Source organism: Nicotiana attenuata, chromosome 1, assembly GCF_001879085.1.
Source record: "Nicotiana attenuata strain UT chromosome 1, NIATTr2, whole genome shotgun sequence".
In the NCBI taxonomy this organism is placed as follows: Eukaryota; Viridiplantae; Streptophyta; class Magnoliopsida; order Solanales; family Solanaceae; genus Nicotiana; species Nicotiana attenuata.
The window spans coordinates 36927082-36944508 of NC_031989.1; the positions used below are offsets into that span (position 1 = coordinate 36927082).

The following is a 17427-nucleotide window of genomic DNA, read 5'->3' on the forward strand; positions in this document are numbered from 1 at the left end:
AGTCGGGTTGTTACTATCGGTTGAACCCTTCAACCGGGTTAATCAATCTCTCAATTAACCCAATTCCTTGTTAGCTAAGTTAACCTAGACTAGGTCCCCCTTTCTCAAGAAGAGACTAAGTCAAATAGGCATGAACCAATGTTTGCAACCATCAATTCTACAATTGAAGCATGGGCTAAGCTAAATAATAAACACCCAACCATAAACAAGCATAAAATTAATCCCCCATAAGGTTTAATCACTAGGGGTGGACCCTAGTAAAAATCTAGATACTCATAGAGGGTATTGAAGAAAACAAAGAAGAAAAGATAATAAAACTCATATTGGAAGATTAAAATAAAGAAATCTAATGTTAAAACACCAAAATAAGCTAAAACTTCCTAAAGAGGCAAAGAAAAATGGTTACAATACTTCGGATATTCAAATACTTGACCTAATTTCATGAAACTCGTCTATTTATACAAGGCTGAAAATCTCGGACAAAAATACCCCTTGGGAGGTTCTGCGGCCGCACAATTCCATGTGTGGTCCGCAGATTTCTTCATCTTGGCAGGAAGTGGAGTTCTGCGGCCGCACATTTCTGATCTATGGCCACGAGGCAATCTTCTGCGGTCCACACAATTAGGTCTGCAGCTGCAAGGCACTTTTTCTGCGGCCGCACAATTATTATGCGGTCCGTAATTCACAGAGACTCCTGGACTTGGTCTTTTTGCATACTCTTTGATCTTCAACTCTTATCTCCGCTTTGCGGCCGCGCAATTCATGTGTGGTCCGCAATTTGCATAAATGTCTGCTAAGTTTTCCTTCTTTGTTTGCGGCCGCAGGTGGAATTATGCGGTCCGCAATTTCTTTTACGGCCGCAGAATTCCTTCTGCGGACCGCACATTTGTGCTTCTATGCCCTTTATTTTCTTGTGCCTCGGACTATGTTTACCAATATTTATTTTGTATCTCATACAAAATTTTATTTTGTGTCTCATACAACTGACACTAGTTGTATGAGGCATCTTTTTGTCTCACAGTTTTGTGGACTCAGATTTTCGTGGACCCATAAGTATAAGAATATGGTGGACAAATTTGTTGAGCCTACTCCTCCTCCTCCTATTACCATTGGTTCCTGTACTTGAAAGCCGAACCTTCAAATTAAAGGATCTTTCGGAATAATAAATAGTCAAAAGCTTTTGCAGACATTATGAATTTTTTAATCTAACTTAACTCTTTAAACCCACTTTTTTCAACCAATTGGTCGTCAGCTCCTCTTCGCCGACTCCTAATTTTACATGTGTTTCCTCCATCTCCGTCTCCTCTGTTAATTCTTCTTCTTCCCTTAATTCTCTCGATTTCTTCTCCCCTTTCCAGAACCCCATTCCTATAATCCTTAATTCCAATCTTCTTCATTCAATTTATCAATTTATTCGCACGTTGATCAGCCATATTGATTCTCTCTGAATTTCTTTTACCCTTTACAAACAAAAACCCCTGCTCTCCATAATCCTCAATTCCCGATTTCTTTTATTTTTTTAAATTTTGTCAAATAATAAGCACACAGATCAGCCATGATGATGCTAGTAAACTGTTCCAATTGTCATACACCATTACAGCTACCACCAGGTGCACGATCCATTCGTTGTGCGATTTGTCAGGCAGTAACACAGTTGGCTGATCCACGTACTGCTCCTCCGCCACCACCTAATCAATACAATCACCCACCACCTGCTTCCTCTGCCGCTGCTGCACCTCCCTCTCCCTACAACCACGCACCTCCCGGTCCCCCACCGAATGCTCATGGTAGAAAGAAAGCTGTGATTGTTGGTATATCGTATAGGTACTCTAGGCATGAGCTGAAAGGGTGCCTTAATGATGCTAAGTGCATGAGACATCTCTTGATGAACAAGTTCCATTTTCCTGAGTCCTCCATTCTTATGCTTACCGGTAAAATACCCAATCTTGATTACTTCTCATCTGTTAGCAATGGAATATATACATTAACCTTGTGTATAAACTAGGATAGTTTCTTTGATCTCGTTTTAAATTTGTTTTGTTGCTTAGGATTAGGAGTTCAAGGTTTTGAACACCCTTGACCACTAAGCTACACTTTTGGGTTGTGTTAAGGGGTTCAAAACTTAATATATAGAGGTAAAAAACAGATTTTGCCTTATATATACAGTGTAATTTTTCGGCGAACCCTTCCGCCCCCCTAAATCCGCCCCTGGCTGAGGGAATTAGCTTGGGATTGAGACACAGTTGATTGATATAACTTTTTGGATATATTATGAAAGGGAAATTTGGGGCAAGAGTATCTAATTCTGCTCGACCTTAATATATATTCTTTTCTAGGACCTTCAGCAAAGGGACTGTTCATATTGTTTTTACAGCTGAGTTGATAGTTGTATCCTAGGAAATTGAAACTGGTAGTTACTTTGTTCAGAATTGTAGTGAAGGAGTGTTATCTTAATAGGCTGTGATTGTTCTGAGATTAATGTACCAAGAAATAGTGTTTTATCGAGTATTTAATGTATAGATTTATTTTGGGCAAAATGATTTAAGCTTGTGGAACGGGTAATGTATGATCTGCAGTTTAGGGAAGTAATACACGGCTTTTCTTCTTCAATATTTGGGAGGCATATATGCTAGGAATTCCTTCCTTGCTGTAGTCAAGGTGGCTGCCGCAATGAGCTGAATGATTTTCTAGTAAGTTTAGTGAAGAGTAGTTTAAAAATAAATATTAATCAAGCTGCCAATGTAAATAACACTACATAAGCTTCTATGATAGCAACTTTATCAAAAACAAAAACTTCATATGGTGTCAAGCGGGAACTTTGATTGATTGATCTACACCTCCCGAAAGATATCAGATTGCAGACAAGTAAGATTGTGGTTAAGTTTTCTTTTTTTTTTTTGGGCAAATCTATACACAAAACCCCTTTTTCCCTATATACGTATGGTTCCCAAACAATATGAAATGCGTAAATTACCTTTCCAAAGAGTCCCTTTTTTAAGCGTAGGAATTATTGTCAATAACGTTTCGGTGCTCAAAGGGATAGCCCAGTGTGGTAAGGGTCATCCACCTTCAACAATCAGGGTGGTTAAAGTCACCAAGGGAGCAACTGAGGAAAAGCCACTATCGGGCTCCTAGGTAGGGGTGGCGGATGTTGTCTTCGAAATCTAACATCTGACATTAAGGGTATTGGTGGACCAGGAGTCATATTAATAGCTTTTTTATCATTGTTTTTTCTTTATTAGTTTAGTCTTTGAATCTCTAGAGTCTTTTAATAACTAGAAACATTCTAAGGCATTACATTTTCCTTTGTACCTAACAAATTTTCTGGGATGAATAGTATTATGATTTTTGGTCGACACTCTTCTATTGGCTGAAAAAATTATTTATCATAGTTCATCCATTGTACTTTATCTTGTCTAAATTCATGATGCAGAAGAGGAGACCGACCCATACAGAACTCCGACTAAACAGAACATGCGCATGGCATTATATTGGCTTGTACAAGGTTGCCAACCGGGAGACTCGCTGCTATTTCATTATTCTGGTCATGGCTCAAGGCAAAGGAATTACAATGGAGATGAAGTGGATGGATATGATGAAACTTTATGTCCCCTGGACTTCGAAACTCAGGGCATGATTGTTGATGATGAAATCAATGCGACAATTGTCAAGCCTCTTCCTCACGGTGTAAAGCTTCATGCAATAATAGATGCTTGCCACAGTGGAACCGTTCTAGACCTGCCATTTCTTTGCAGAATGAGCAGGTAGGTCACTGCTCCTTAGTACTTTGTGGTATCTTTGGTAGAAGTTGTTGTCTATTGTTTGAAACATTTAAGAGTAACTGGATGTACAAGAGGTTGAATTTCGTGAAATATGCTTAATGGGTATTCATGTGACACCTATGAGAACCTAACTGGATCAAAGGTTACGGAAGTATATGTTGTTCTGTTTCATCTAAGGTTGGGGCAGATAAATGAGATCTGTCTCACTAATAAGTTCTTCTGACATTTGAGAAATGATATGTTCCATGTCATGAACGATTTTTCAATTCGAGTTTAATTGATTTGACTGAACAGAAAATTTACAAATATCATGAAGTTAGGCAATACATATGGTGCACTATGTTACTGTTCTGATTTATAAGACATCTTGGGATCATAGGCGGATCTACATTATAAGTTATGGGTGATTACTTACAGAACCAAACACTATTATTTATTATAAAAACTAGAAAATTTATACAAATATATTAACTGAGCACCCAGTCTCAGTAGCAATTTTGAGATGAAAAATAGTTAAGCACCCATGATTTAAAAATTCTAAATCCGCCACTGTTGGGATTATCCATCATTGAAAATGTTTTATGCTTTTTTCGTTTTTTAGAAGTCATATCAACTACTTGACCATTCTAATGATTATTATTCCCCTTAACCATCAGTTATCTTCAGCTTTTTGGATTCCACTCTTTTTTACGATAATGCTTATTCTTTTAACTTCCTGGAAATAGGAGCGGACAATATGTGTGGGAAGACCATCGTCCTCGTTCTGGTATTTGGAAAGGAACTAATGGTGGTGAAGTAATCTCTTTTAGTGGTTGTGATGATAATCAAACTTCTGCTGATACATCTGTAAGTTTGATTAATCTTATTCTGATTTAAGTAGAAATTATTAGGAGACACCTAATGACTTTGATCTGCAGGCTCTTTCAAAAGTAACTTCAACGGGTGCTATGACTTTCTGTTTCATTCAAGCAATTGAGCGCGGTCATGGAAGCACATACGGAAGTATATTGACCGCAATGCGAAATGCCATTCGGCAAGCCGGAAGTTCAGGGGGTGATTTTGGTGGCGGTGCTGTCACATCTCTCATTTCCATGCTTTTGACAGGTGGTAGTGCCGGTATGGGTGGAGGCTTTAGTCAGGTAACTTCAGCATATTTAATTAATGTACTACTAAAGTGTAATGCATTCTTTCACCTTAGTTTTCCTGAATTATAGAATTCAAATGTAGTTCTTGACCTTTCTCTTTTATGTCACACTTTTTCCAGGAGCCCCAGTTAACAGCTTGCCAGCCATTCGATGTGTATGCGAAGCCATTCTCCTTGTGAAACTCCTTCTGGCCTCCCCCCTCCTTGGTGTGTTTGGATTTGGATTGTTTGTAAAGATAGAAATTTTATCGGCTTCCATAATATTCTGCTTATGCATGAGAATGCGAATAACTTTCTGATGGAATTCTTAATAATGGAATTATTGTTAACATAACTTGCCCTCTTTAACTGTTGCAGTATCTACTGATTTACTGAATTTTCTTAAGGACCTTTGTTCGAGAAATTAGCTAAGATGTGACCCTTTTTACTATTGGTTGTTGACTTCAGAAGTTTGATGCTTACATTCCTCTTTTGATCCTCTGTTTGTTAAAAAAGTTGTGTTTGAAACCTTTCTTGGATTAGACTACACACCACCTCTTGGCCTTTGCACGAGATGTGAAGGCTTGTACGCCGAGTCTCTATTTTTATCATCAGAATACTATTTTTGATCCTTGTCTTTCCTAAATTTCTTCTTTTTTTAATGATCTGGTTTGCACTCTTTATTTTCTCTATGAATTCCTGTAAATATTTTTCTTTTATTCAATCCATTAATCATAGACGTTTTAGTGGAGATGTCTGCCTACTCCCTGAAGTGTCAGGCAAGGATTACTTAGGTGAGCTTGTATATTCAGTTTTTGAGCTTTCAAGAAGTGTTTGCTTGAGCTTTTTTGGCAAAAGTAAAAAAGTTAAATCTTTTCTTAATTTTTTTCAAAAACAACTCAAACAAACAAGTTTGCTAGCAGAGGTGGAGCCATAATTTCAACGACTACTGCAAATGCCAATAACTGGATTCTAAATTTAAATTACAAAAATTAGTGGGGCAAACTATTATTATGTCTACTATGACAAAAATTCAGGAGAGTATTAATGGAATTCTTACCGCATTTTGTTGACGTTGATGGATAAGATACAGAAAGTATTGAATAGTTTTCCTTTCCACCCCCTCCGCAGATGGAACAAGGGAGAAATAGCCCTTTAAATGTATTACTGATTTCATATTCTTTTCCCCAGTTTATGTTGTATAACCCCCCCCCCCCCCTCCCCCCCTTTTTTTTTTGTATTGATGCCGTTCTTTTTTTTTAAATCCAGGAGAATATTATTATATATCAATAAGTAGCATAAAAAGGGACTTTGTGGATTTTCTTTGGGGTGGGGGTGGGTTTCTTCTATGTTAAGGCAACTATACATGATTATTGATTAGGTACTTGAACTGACACAAGGTTTAGTTAGGAGGAAGGGAGAAATAGAGGGAAATTCAGATGTTTATTTCCCCTTGGTGAAAAACTATTGATTTGCTTTTTGTTGTTTGGTATGGATGTAATGAAAGTAATTGAACACACTGTGTGCGCTAAAAATTATTATAATTATATGTGGTCCAAGTCGACATTAAGAGAGCCTTCGAATGCTGCCATGCGCCGTCGATGTACTTTCAACAGAGGACGAAGGCGAGGTCGAGGTGACCTAACAAAGGACGAAGACGAAGTTGAGTCGGCTCAGCAGAAGGACGAGGACAAGCACTCCCTTTAGCAGGATAGTAACGGCTAGTTTTAGAGATAAGACCTTATGGGGTTTTGTGGCTCATATACCCTTTTAAATAGAAAGAGAAAGAATTGTAGAGTGGATTGGATACTCATTATAAGAAATAACACGTTGGCATTCTCCGAAGATTCTTGCTTTATCATTAACATACAAAATACACATTTTCTTTGGAATTGTGCCTATCATTTCTCCCATGATCCAAGGAGTATCTGAAGATTCTAAGGCTTATCATCATCCATCTTTGTCAAAAGGAATATCAAAGAATCTCACTCTTTTTGGGTGACTCACTTGCATTTATTTACATAAATGTCATTCATTATCATTTATTGATATTTAATGCTATCTTTTTTGTTCTTGGGCCATTGAATATTACTTTATTATTGCTATTTATTACTATTCGAATAGTATTCGCTATATCTCGTTACAAAATCAGTTAAACGATCTTTTGAATATTAATATTGGCTAAGATTAACTGTATTCTTTTAGAAAATCTAATTGTTTAAACCAAGATCTAAATTTTGGGTCAAACAGTTTGGCGCCGTTTGTGGGAATTTTCTCCGCCAATCTTTTAGTTTCCATTAGATCCATAACTCACGTGACTTGTTAATCTAACCAACTACAAAGTTTATCTCTTGTCTTTGTGTGTACAAAAGCTTCCATGGCAGGTGACCAAGGAAAAGGAACGAGGGCAGCATATAACGTTCCCCTTAACCTCAGGAACGCCATCAACGAAGGCTATGACATACATGGCGAAGAAATGACGCCCACTGCCTCCCACGGGCAAGAGAGGTCGCCCGCCCCTTTCTGCAGCACAACAAAATCAAATGGGAAAGGAGCCTCCACGTCCACGGGAGAAGAGGTGCCACCTGTTATGAAAAATCTCCTCGAAGCATGGCTAACTGATACTCTAGTCAGCGTACTCAGTAAACAATCTCAATGCACGACCACAGAAACCACGGGAATTCATGCAACACAACGTGGGAATGAGCAGGATAACCAACTAGACCCTCCGACTCCAGGTAAAACTCCCACTATTACTAACAATGCAGGCGATAACGTCCCCGCCGCCGTACTGAAAAGAATAGAAGAAATGGAAAACGAGAACAAGGCGCTCAAAGACCAAATGAAAGAGAACCAAGAACGGGTAGATAAAATACCAGGTGCCACTAAACTATTACCAAGAAGGGGCACGGACAAGTTTGTGGAACAACCGTACAACGAGGAACCGTCCCCACATGCCATACCAAAGACCTTCAAGATGCTCCCATATATCAGAATCTACGACGGGAGGATCGACCCCGAAGATCATGTGATTCACTACGTTACCGCTGTGAAAGGCAACGACCTAACCAAAGAGCAAGTGTCCTCCATCTTGCTGAAAAAATTTGCCAAAAGGGCGTTGACATGGTATTCACAGTTACCAGCCCAGTTCCATAGAAACATTTGAAGAGATGGCCGACAAGTTTGTGATGATGCACGCTGGGGACAAGAAAGCTGGAACAAGAGTAAACGATATCTTTTCCATTAAGCAATACCCAGGAGAGGGACTAAGGGACTTCTTCGCGCGATTCAACAGGGTGAGGATGACCTTACCAAATGTTTCCGAAGGGATGGCCGTGGCAGCCTTTCAGAATGGGTTGAGTAGAGAAGGTGCGAGGGCAACCACAAAGCTTCTGAGTCGACTTATAAAGTATCCATCGGCCACTAGGGACGAAATCCATAATGCCTACTGTGCCGAGGTTAGAGCGGATGACGACGACCTTAATGGACCAACTCGACGGCTCACCCCAGTACAATCTGAGGAGAGACCACCCAATGTCACGGCCGGGCAGGGAACGTCACCAATCCTATGTCAGGACATTCGTTCTCTCTTTCCGTTATGAAGATGGCTTGTCTAGGCCAAGATCAAGCACTTACAGGAATGATCGAGGTATGCCCCCCTTATTATCTGCTCACAATTTTTTCGTATCGCCTATATAAGTGGTCTATGCTCTCGAGAAGCTCAGAACAAAAGTCAAATGGCCGCCCAATATGAGGTCGGACCCAAACACAAGGAATCTGACGCCCTCTGCGAGTTCCACGAAGAACGTGGACACAAAACAGAAGATTGCATCGCTTTGAGGCTAGAGGTGGCAAACTTGCTGCAGCAAGGGCACCTCAAAGAACTGCTCAGCGATAAAGGCAGGAACACCTTGGCAAGGGGTCGAGAACGTCCAGGTCCGCCAAATCCCCCTTCACCAGCTCGTACCATCAATATGATTATTGGTGGCAACGACGACGCCTCTACCAATGACATCAAATTCACCGCCACCCACAAGCTCAAAAGATCGATCACTCACGAACGGTATGACGAACTTGAAGAAAGTATCATCTTCGATGAGTCAGATGCCGACGATTTAAGTTTTCCTCATAATGATGCACTTGTCATTACTTTACAAATTTTAGATACCAATGATATGTGAATTATGGTAGATGACAGAAGTGAAGCGTGCATCATCCATCCTTGAGTCCTCGCACAGATGAGACTCGATGACAGGATAGTGTCACGTTGCATTACACTAACCGGTTTTAACAATGCAGTTGAACTAATTTTGATAGAAATCACCCTCCCCGTTCTCGCCGGCGGAGTAACTCTAGAGACGACATTTCATATCATGGACCAGGACACCACATACAACGCCATTGTGGGATGACCATGGATACACCTCATGAGAGTCGTCCCCTCCAGTTTATACCAAGTGATCAAATTTCCAACACCTTGGGGAATATTCAGCATACGAGGGAAACAACGTACATCCAGGGAATGATACCGAATTGCCATTGACAACACGACAACTCAAGAAAAGAAAGAAAAGGAAAAGGAAGCATAGCAATCAGTAGGGTCGAGGTCATCGAAAGGCGAAGCCAAGGAAGCCATTAATGATCCCGAGACGGTCGAAGCCGCTGAATCAACCCTTGAGGACTTCGGCCCTATTCAACTAGATCATAACGACCCCAACAAAAAGGCCTACATCGGCTGCAAACTCCGAGAACCAGGTAAATTTAGTCAATTCTTAATAACTAACGCAAATTTGTTTGCCTTTAGTCATGCAGACATGCCAGGTATCCCCAAAAAAATTGCTACACACAAGCTGAATGTCGACCCGTTCTACCGCCGGTAAGGCAAGTCCGACGACAGTCCAACCTTGCCATCAATGAGGCCGTTCCATGAAGAAGTAGAGAAGTTATTGGAAAACGGCTCCATCAGGGAGGCGAAGTACCCCAAATGGATAGCCAATGTGGTGATGGTCAAAAAGAAAAACAGGAAATAAAGGATGTGCGTGGACTTCACAGACCTAAACAAAGCATGCCCAAAAGATTCATTCCCATTGCCACACATCAACCAACTCATCGATGCAGCGGCCGGGCATGAGCTGTTAAGTTTCCTAGACCCCTGCTCAGGTTACAGTCAAATACTCATGGAGGAAGAGGACCAAGAGAAAACCACGTTCATCACCCACAGGGGACACATATTGTTATAGGGTCATGGCATTTGGGTTGAAGAACGCAAGGGCTACCTATCAAAGGTTAGTCACAAAAATGTTCAAAGATCAACTCGGCAAAAGCATGGAGGTGTATATCGACAACATGCTGGTCAAGTCCGAAAAGGCAGAGGATCATATCGACCACCTAAAGGAAACTTTGATATACTAAGAAAGTACGGAATGAAATTAAACCTCGAGAAATGCGCGTTTGGCATAGGCTTAGGAAAGTTTTTAGGTTTCTTGGTATCACATCGAGTGATTGAGCTCAACCCAGATCAAATCAAGGCTATCGACGGGATATAGAACAATTGACCACTAAAAAGCAAGTCTAGAGATTGACCGGTCGAATTGCCGCCCTAACATATTCATCTCACGGTCGTCCGATAGATGTCATACGTTTTCAGCGTACTCAAAAAGGATAACGGCCTCGAGTGGACGCCTGAGGGTGTACAAGCACTACAAAAACTGAAGGCGTACTTGTCATCACCCCCCTTGCTCTCAAAACCCGAGCTCGGGGAATGCCTCCTCATTTTCCTCGCCGTTTCAGAAGTAGTAGTAAGGGCGGTCTTAGTTCGAGAAAATAAAAGTACGCAATATCTAATTTATTATATCAATAAAACACTTGTCGATGCCGAGACGAGGTATCATCACCTAGAGAACTAAACTTGGCCCTGGTCGAAGCTTCACGAAAGCTTAGACCCTATTTTCAGTGCCACCCTATCTCGGTCATCACCACTTTTCCTTTAAGAAGCATATTACACAAACCCAAGCTGTCGGGGAGGCTGGCCAAATGTAGGGGTGGGCATTCGGTACTTCGGTTCGGTATTTAATAATTTCGGTTCGGTAATTCGGTATTCGGTTTATCAATTGTGTATACCAAATACCATACCAAAATATTTCGGTACGGTTCGATTTTTCTTATTTTGGTTCGGTACGGTTTCGGTTTAATAATCGCTAAATAATCAATGCTAGCTAACGCCTAAGTCCTAACAGTGCACATGCACAATTGTTGAAACAATTGTAAACACCACAAACAATTGTAAACACCACAAACAATTGTAAGTTACACAGTGCTATGTGGCTTCGATAACAGTCTAAGTCCTAACAGTCCTAACAGTAACAGTCCTAACGTTGCAGCAACGTTTGAAATTGAAAGTTGAAACAATACATACTAAAGTAAACACCAGATGCAAACAGTCATTGCTAAACACCAGTGCAGTGCAAATTACAGTGAACAAAAACAGTCATTGCCCAACTCCAAAAACAGTCATTGCTAAATGCTAAACACCAGTGCAGTGCAAATTACAGTGAACAGTCAACAGTCATTGCTAAACACCAGTGCAGTGCAAATTACAGTGAACAAAAACGCCAGTGCACTGTACACAACTCCAAAGTTTGCCAAATTCTGCCCAACTCCAAATTGCATCTGTACGCAACTACACATTATAGACTTGACCACAATGCTTGAACCTAAAAATATATAAATCATAAGTTAGAATATAATATTTTGATGATAAAAAAATAAAACTACAAAAGTATTAAGTATATCACCAAACAAAATGAGTATTAACTTACCACTCAAGATGCAAGTTGCAACTATACATCAAACAATGCTAGTAGTGCTTCCATTATTTTCCATATCTATAGATAATTCGACCAAATATGTCATACAAATGAAAAAGCATGATATATTATTTTGAACTAAAATACACGCAAAATATTAAAGCTTACCGAGCTCGAGTTCCTCAAGATACTTCAAGTCTTCTTCAACACTAATAGGATTGTTCTCTTCTCTAAGCCAATCTTGAACACAAGTAAGAGCTTCCACACATTTAGGAGTCAATGAACTCCTAAATGAATCAAGAATACGGCCACCGGTGCTAAATATGCATTCCGACGCCACACTAGAAATTGGAATGGCCAACACATCACGAGCCAACTCTGAAAGAATAGGAAATCTAGGAGCATGTGTTTTCCACCAACTCAAGATATCAAAGTCTTCACTAAAAGGTTCTTGTTCTTCACTAATGTATTTATCCAACTCCGATTTAGCACCCCCACCCCCATTGTCTTCCTTTTGTTTCTTCAAGCTAAGCTTAGTCCTTATTTTTGATGCACTTATAACACTCCCACTAGATGTGTTAGATGTGTTGCTAGATGAAGTAGATCTAGATGGAGATTGAGGACAAGATCCAGTTGAATATTTTTTTAGATACTCTCCAAACAAAGAATTCATATAAGCATACACCTCAGCATTTATTTTCTTTCCTTTTTCCTCCCCAAAAAGTTCTTCAAGTGCTCCCTCAACATATTCAAATTTGTTACGTGGATCCAACACAGAAGCAATAAAAATCATTTTATTCATCTTTTCAGGCTCACCCCAATATTTCTTGAACTTTTCTTGCATTCGCTCAGCCATTTTTCTCAAATGCTCATCCTCACTAGCTAAACACATTTTCAAATGACAATAAAGTTCAAATACATCCTCAAAATGAGAATTACAAGTGACATAACGTGAACCTGAAACTTTTTTAGTTAGCTCGTGAAATCTTGCAAGAAACTCTATCACATTCCTCACATTCACCCAATCATCAGAATCAAGAGGACCTACACTACTACCATCTTCACAAACATGAGAACATTGATAAGCAGAAAATCCATCATCAAAAAGATGAAACTTGTCAAAGGCCATTTCAAATTTTTGTGCCGTGTCCAACATCAAATAGGTGGAATTCCACCTAGTAGGAACATCCAAACACAATGTTTTGGTACATTTTACCTTTACATGTGCACAACACTGTTTAAACTTTAAGGTCCTTGCAGGCGAAGATCTCACATACCTCACAACATTTCTAACACGTGTCACAGAAGCATCAAGTTCTTTTAAACCATCTTGCACAATTAGATTTAGTATATGAGCCATGCATCTCACATGAAGATGCTTACCACTCATCATATTAGTTTTCCACATATCTAACTGTTTAGACAATTCTTTAACTGTGACATCATTTGAAGAAGCATTGTCCACGGTAATAGTGAAAACCTTGTCTAATTTCCATTCAAGCAAACAATCCCTAATAACTTTAGCCATCTCTTCACCCTTATGACTAGTAATATGGCAAAAATCTAGTATTCTTTTATGCAACTTCCAATCCTTATCAATGAAGTGGGCTGTCAAACACATATAATTTATTCTTTGTAGTGAAGTCCATGTGTCTGTTGTGAGGCAAATTTTTGGTTGTGCTTCTCTAAAAGACTTTCTTAGATTTTGCTTCATTTCACTGTAAACTTCATAACAATCCCTTGTTATTGTTCTACGAGAAGGAAGACGAAATAATGGTTGAGTTTTTCTCATAAACTTCATAAAGCCTTCATTTTCTACAAAGCTAAATGGTAGTTCATCAATAACTATCATCTCAATTAAGGCCCTCCTAACAACTTCTGGTTCAAATTTCCAAATTGATCCTTCGTCATTTTGGCAAGATTGAAAATTTATCTTTGTTTGACTATTATCTTTATCAATGTTAAGTGGGTATTCTTTGCATCTAAGCAAATGATTCTTCAATCCTGTTGTTCCATTCCTAGATGAATTAGCCGCATAGGCTTGTTTACAATATCGACATCGTGCTTTCCCAACCCCATTAACCTCAAATTTATCAAAATGGTTCCAAACGTCAGACCTAGGTTGCATGGCTTTCCTTTTTCTGGAATCTTGGGTATCAATGGTGTTGGTGTTACTATCTACCGTAATAGGTAAACTTTCACTTGAACCAGCATCACTTACTCTACTTGTATCTGCCATCTATACAAAATTAAACAAATATAAACACAAATTAACAATCATGGGGTACAATCATAGGGGAGCAGATTTAACAAGAAAGCCAAACATTCTGTTCTGAGTACTGCTAGACTAGGGAAATAGACATGACAATAATGACACTTCTGAGGTCTCTGTGTGTGTGTGTGCATGTGTAAACAGGTTAACCTACACTAGACTTTTGGGTGTAATCTAAAAGCTTTTGGTAACTAACTGTTTTATCATCAAACAATTGGGGAAAAAGAAGATCTGGAGAAAGTTTATTGAAAGTTTTATGTACAAGGAAGACATACAATATACATAAGAAAAAGACAGCATACTTGTACTATACGTACCATATTCATAAAAGTTTATTTTAATCTGACATTTGAAAGAAGAAAACCATATTTGTAACATTTACAAGGAACATTGGGGCGGGAGCCTTGACACAATGCACAGGGGGAACTTTCCATAGTGGTTATTTTATTATTTAGAAATAGTTGCTTTTTGCAATCATTTTCGCTGCTGCGAGTTACTCCAGCTTGAAGTTGAGAGCTCTAAATAATTGGAAGTAGAATAACTTCGTAACCTGAAATTATTCAAATTTGTTGTTTAAAGAAGCAAAAGAGCCAAATTTTGTCTGAGTTTTGTTATTATGTGGGTATAACAAAATATTCTGAGTTCTGAGTACTCACAACAACAATGTCATTGCAAAATTAGGAGGTATGAAGAGAACCAAGAAAAAGTACTGCTTCTGTGCAAAATTAGGAGGTATGAAGAGAACCAAAAATTGCTTTTGAGCAGATTAATAGTACTGCTTCTGTGGCTTCGATAATCCTAAAGCATTTACAAACATTCTCAACACAAATGATTTCACAGTCCTAAACCTAATTTGGTATCGCTAGAAAGTAGAAATCGCTAGAAAGTAGAAACATACCTTTGAAAATTGAAGACTGGGGAGTGAGGAGTCGGAGCTGCGAAGTGCAAAGTCGGAAATCCCCCAAAATCCAAATCGCCGACGCCAAATCGTAGTCGGAGCTGCTGAGCTTGGGCGAATTATCGTCCACTTTCTCTCTCTGAGCTTGAAATTATCGTCTCTACAGCTCTACTCTCTATACTCTATACAAAAACCCTAACTCTAACTAGTAAGAGTAGTAACTATTAACCTGACCAGCTACTAAATATGATGGGTGGGCTTGGGGCTGGGCTAGAAATAAAATAAAGAAGGGTGGGTGGGCTTGGGCGTTGGGCTCGGGATGGGAATTGGCCTATTTAAAATTCGGTATTTCGGTTATACCGAAATATCGAAATTTCAGATTTCTAAAACCGAGTACCGAACCGAAATACCGAACTACCAAAAATTTAGTACCGAATTAGAACGAAATACCGAAAAAAACCGAAACCGAAATACCGAAATAATTCGGTCCGGTTCGGAATTCGGTTTTTCGGATTTTATGCCCACCCCTAGCCAAATGGGCCATCGAGTTAAGTGAGTACGACATCACTTATCAGGCCCGCACAACGATAAGTCGCAAGTACTCGCTGACTTTGTTGTAGACTTTAGCGCAAAAGTAATGCCGGAAGCTGAAAAGGAAGCCACTCAAGCTTCTCTTCAAACACAGGACCTTTGGGTCCTGCACACCAATGGCGCATCCAATGCATGCGGGTCGGGAGGGGGGGGGCTCGTACTCGAGGTTCCCACCTGTGATATAATTCGCCAATCCATAAGATACCCAGACATTACTAATAATGAGGCCGAGTTTGAGGTCGTAATTGCAGGATTAAGATTGGCACTCAAGTACGGAGCGAAGTGATTAAAGCTTCGTTGCGATTCTCAGCTCGTAGTCAACCTAGTTACTGGAACTTTCCAAATCATAGAGCTGAGGTTGCAGAAATTTCAGACCGAGATCTACAAATTTTTACCCAGTTTCGACGAATGCTAGCTCGAACAAATTCCACGAAATCATAACGTCGAAGCAGATGGTCTCGCCAAGTTAGCCGCCGCCACCAAAAGTGTAACCCCTGGGGATAAGAGCGTAGTTCACCTCCTCAGCTCGGCGTTGGACCATATCGAGGTAAAATCAGTAAATATATCTTGGGACTGGCGCAATTGTATTGTAAACTATGTATAGGACGGCACCCTCCCAAACGACAAAAATGAAGCCAAAAGCTAAGAATGCAAGCTGCCAAGTACATCCTCCTTCACAACGACTTATACAAGAGAACGTACGACAGTCCCTTCGAAAAATGCTTAGGCTCGAACCAAACCCAACGCGTCCTCGAGGAAGTCCATGAAGGTCATTTTGGCAGTCATTCCGGTGACTGAGCACTCATCAGGTGCCTCATACGGGTCGGGTATTATTGGCCCACTATGAGAAAAGACGCTCTAGGATTTGTGAAGAAATGCGAGCAGTGCAAAAAATACGTCCCGATAATTCACCAAGCAGGGGAGCACCTCCCCTCTGTCACTTTTTCGCGGCCTTTCATTAAATGGGAAATGGACATCGTGGGACCACTTCTACCAGGATGAGGTAACATAAAATTCCTTTTAGTTTTAATTGACTATTTCTCCAAGTGGGTGTAAGCAGGAGCATTCGCCTAAGTTCGTGAGTAAGAGGTAACCGTCTTTATATGGAAAAACATCATTTGCCGATTTGGCCTACCCAAATAGATAAGATGTAACAACGGGCTCCAATTCATGGGAAGAAAAACCACTGAGTTCTTCAACAAATAGCATATTAAAAGGATACTTTCAACTCCTTACCACCCAGCCGGCAACGGACAAGCGAAGTCCTCCAATAAGTCTATATTGAATATCATGAAAAAGAAACTCGAAAAGGCTAAGGGATTGCGGTCGGAAGTACTCCCAGAGGTATTATGGGCGCACAGAACTACCCCGAAGACGAGCGTATGAGAAACACCTTATTTTTTAGTCTACGGAACAGAAACAATCATACCGGTCGAGGTCGGAGAACCCAACCTAAGGTACTCCCAAGAAAGCGGCACCAGCAATTACGAGAGTAGGAGGCAGATCTTGACGAGTTCAATGAGCGAAGAGATATGGAATACATAAAAATGGTTAGACACAACAAGCAGAACGTTACTACAATAAAAAGTCAAAGGTCTGATTGCTCAAGATCGGGGACTACGTACTCAAAGCCAAAACCCAAGCAAACAGGGGTCCACGAGAAGGCAAGATAGGAACCAACTAGGACGGTCCATATAAAGTTATAGGCAAAGTAGACAAGGGTTCATTCCAACTAGAAACTTTCGCGACCCAAAATCCACTAAGGGTCGTGATGGCCGGACACCACTGTCAGGCAAGCCAATACCAAGAAGTTAATTAAATTCCCATTTTAGTATTTGTTGAAATCATTTCCTTTATACATTAACAATAAATAATGAAATTCGCAGAAATAAACGTGAAGTCCTTAACAAATTTAATTTGAATAATCGCATAATCATCCCAGAACCCGGTGTCAC

At 39.9% G+C, this 17427-nt stretch overlaps 3 protein-coding genes across 3 annotated transcripts; 2 read left to right on the forward strand and 1 right to left on the reverse strand.

Moving 5' to 3' along the window:
- On the forward strand, positions 1172 to 5311 carry LOC109224782 (metacaspase-1). Its single transcript, XM_019389306.1, has 5 exons — positions 1172 to 1931; positions 3434 to 3764; positions 4508 to 4628; positions 4700 to 4921; positions 5047 to 5311. The coding sequence occupies exons 1-5, from the start codon at positions 1556 to 1558 to the stop codon at positions 5104 to 5106; spliced, it is 1110 nt and encodes a 369-aa protein (XP_019244851.1). The 5' UTR covers positions 1172 to 1555; the 3' UTR covers positions 5107 to 5311.
- Positions 8643 to 9086, forward strand: LOC109235159. The gene has a single exon (XM_019401147.1). The coding sequence runs from the start codon at positions 8643 to 8645 to the stop codon at positions 9084 to 9086; it is 444 nt and encodes a 147-aa protein (XP_019256692.1).
- Positions 9773 to 13950, reverse strand: LOC109235168 (zinc finger BED domain-containing protein RICESLEEPER 2-like). The gene is made up of 4 exons (XM_019401158.1): positions 12474 to 13950; positions 11880 to 12365; positions 11503 to 11618; positions 9773 to 10057 (listed from the first exon to the last, which is right to left on the reverse strand). The coding sequence occupies exons 1-4, from the start codon at positions 13948 to 13950 to the stop codon at positions 9773 to 9775; spliced, it is 2364 nt and encodes a 787-aa protein (XP_019256703.1).

What these genes read in the sequence shown, in the direction of transcription:
- LOC109224782 (XM_019389306.1), top strand. Translation starts at nt 1,556, where the DNA reads ATGATGATGCTAGTAAACTGTTCCAATTGTCATACACCATTACAGCTA. An exon ending in TTTCTTTGCAGAATGAGCAG is followed by an intron (nt 3,765 to 4,507) that starts GTAGGTCACTGC and finishes TCCTGGAAATAG; the next exon opens with GAGCGGACAATATGTGTGGG. An exon ending in AAACTTCTGCTGATACATCT is followed by an intron (nt 4,629 to 4,699) that starts GTAAGTTTGATT and finishes TTTGATCTGCAG; the next exon opens with GCTCTTTCAAAAGTAACTTC.
- LOC109235159 (XM_019401147.1), top strand. Translation starts at nt 8,643, where the DNA reads ATGGCCGCCCAATATGAGGTCGGACCCAAACACAAGGAATCTGACGCC.
- LOC109235168 (XM_019401158.1), bottom strand. Translation starts at nt 13,950, where the DNA reads ATGGCAGATACAAGTAGAGTAAGTGATGCTGGTTCAAGTGAAAGTTTA. An exon ending in TGCTTCTGTGTTGGATCCAC is followed by an intron (nt 12,366 to 12,473) that starts GTAACAAATTTG and finishes CTTTGTTTGGAG; the next exon opens with AGTATCTAAAAAAATATTCA. An exon ending in CACTGGCGTTTTTGTTCACT is followed by an intron (nt 10,058 to 11,502) that starts GTAATTTGCACT and finishes TAACCTGAGCAG; the next exon opens with GGGTCTAGGAAACTTAACAG.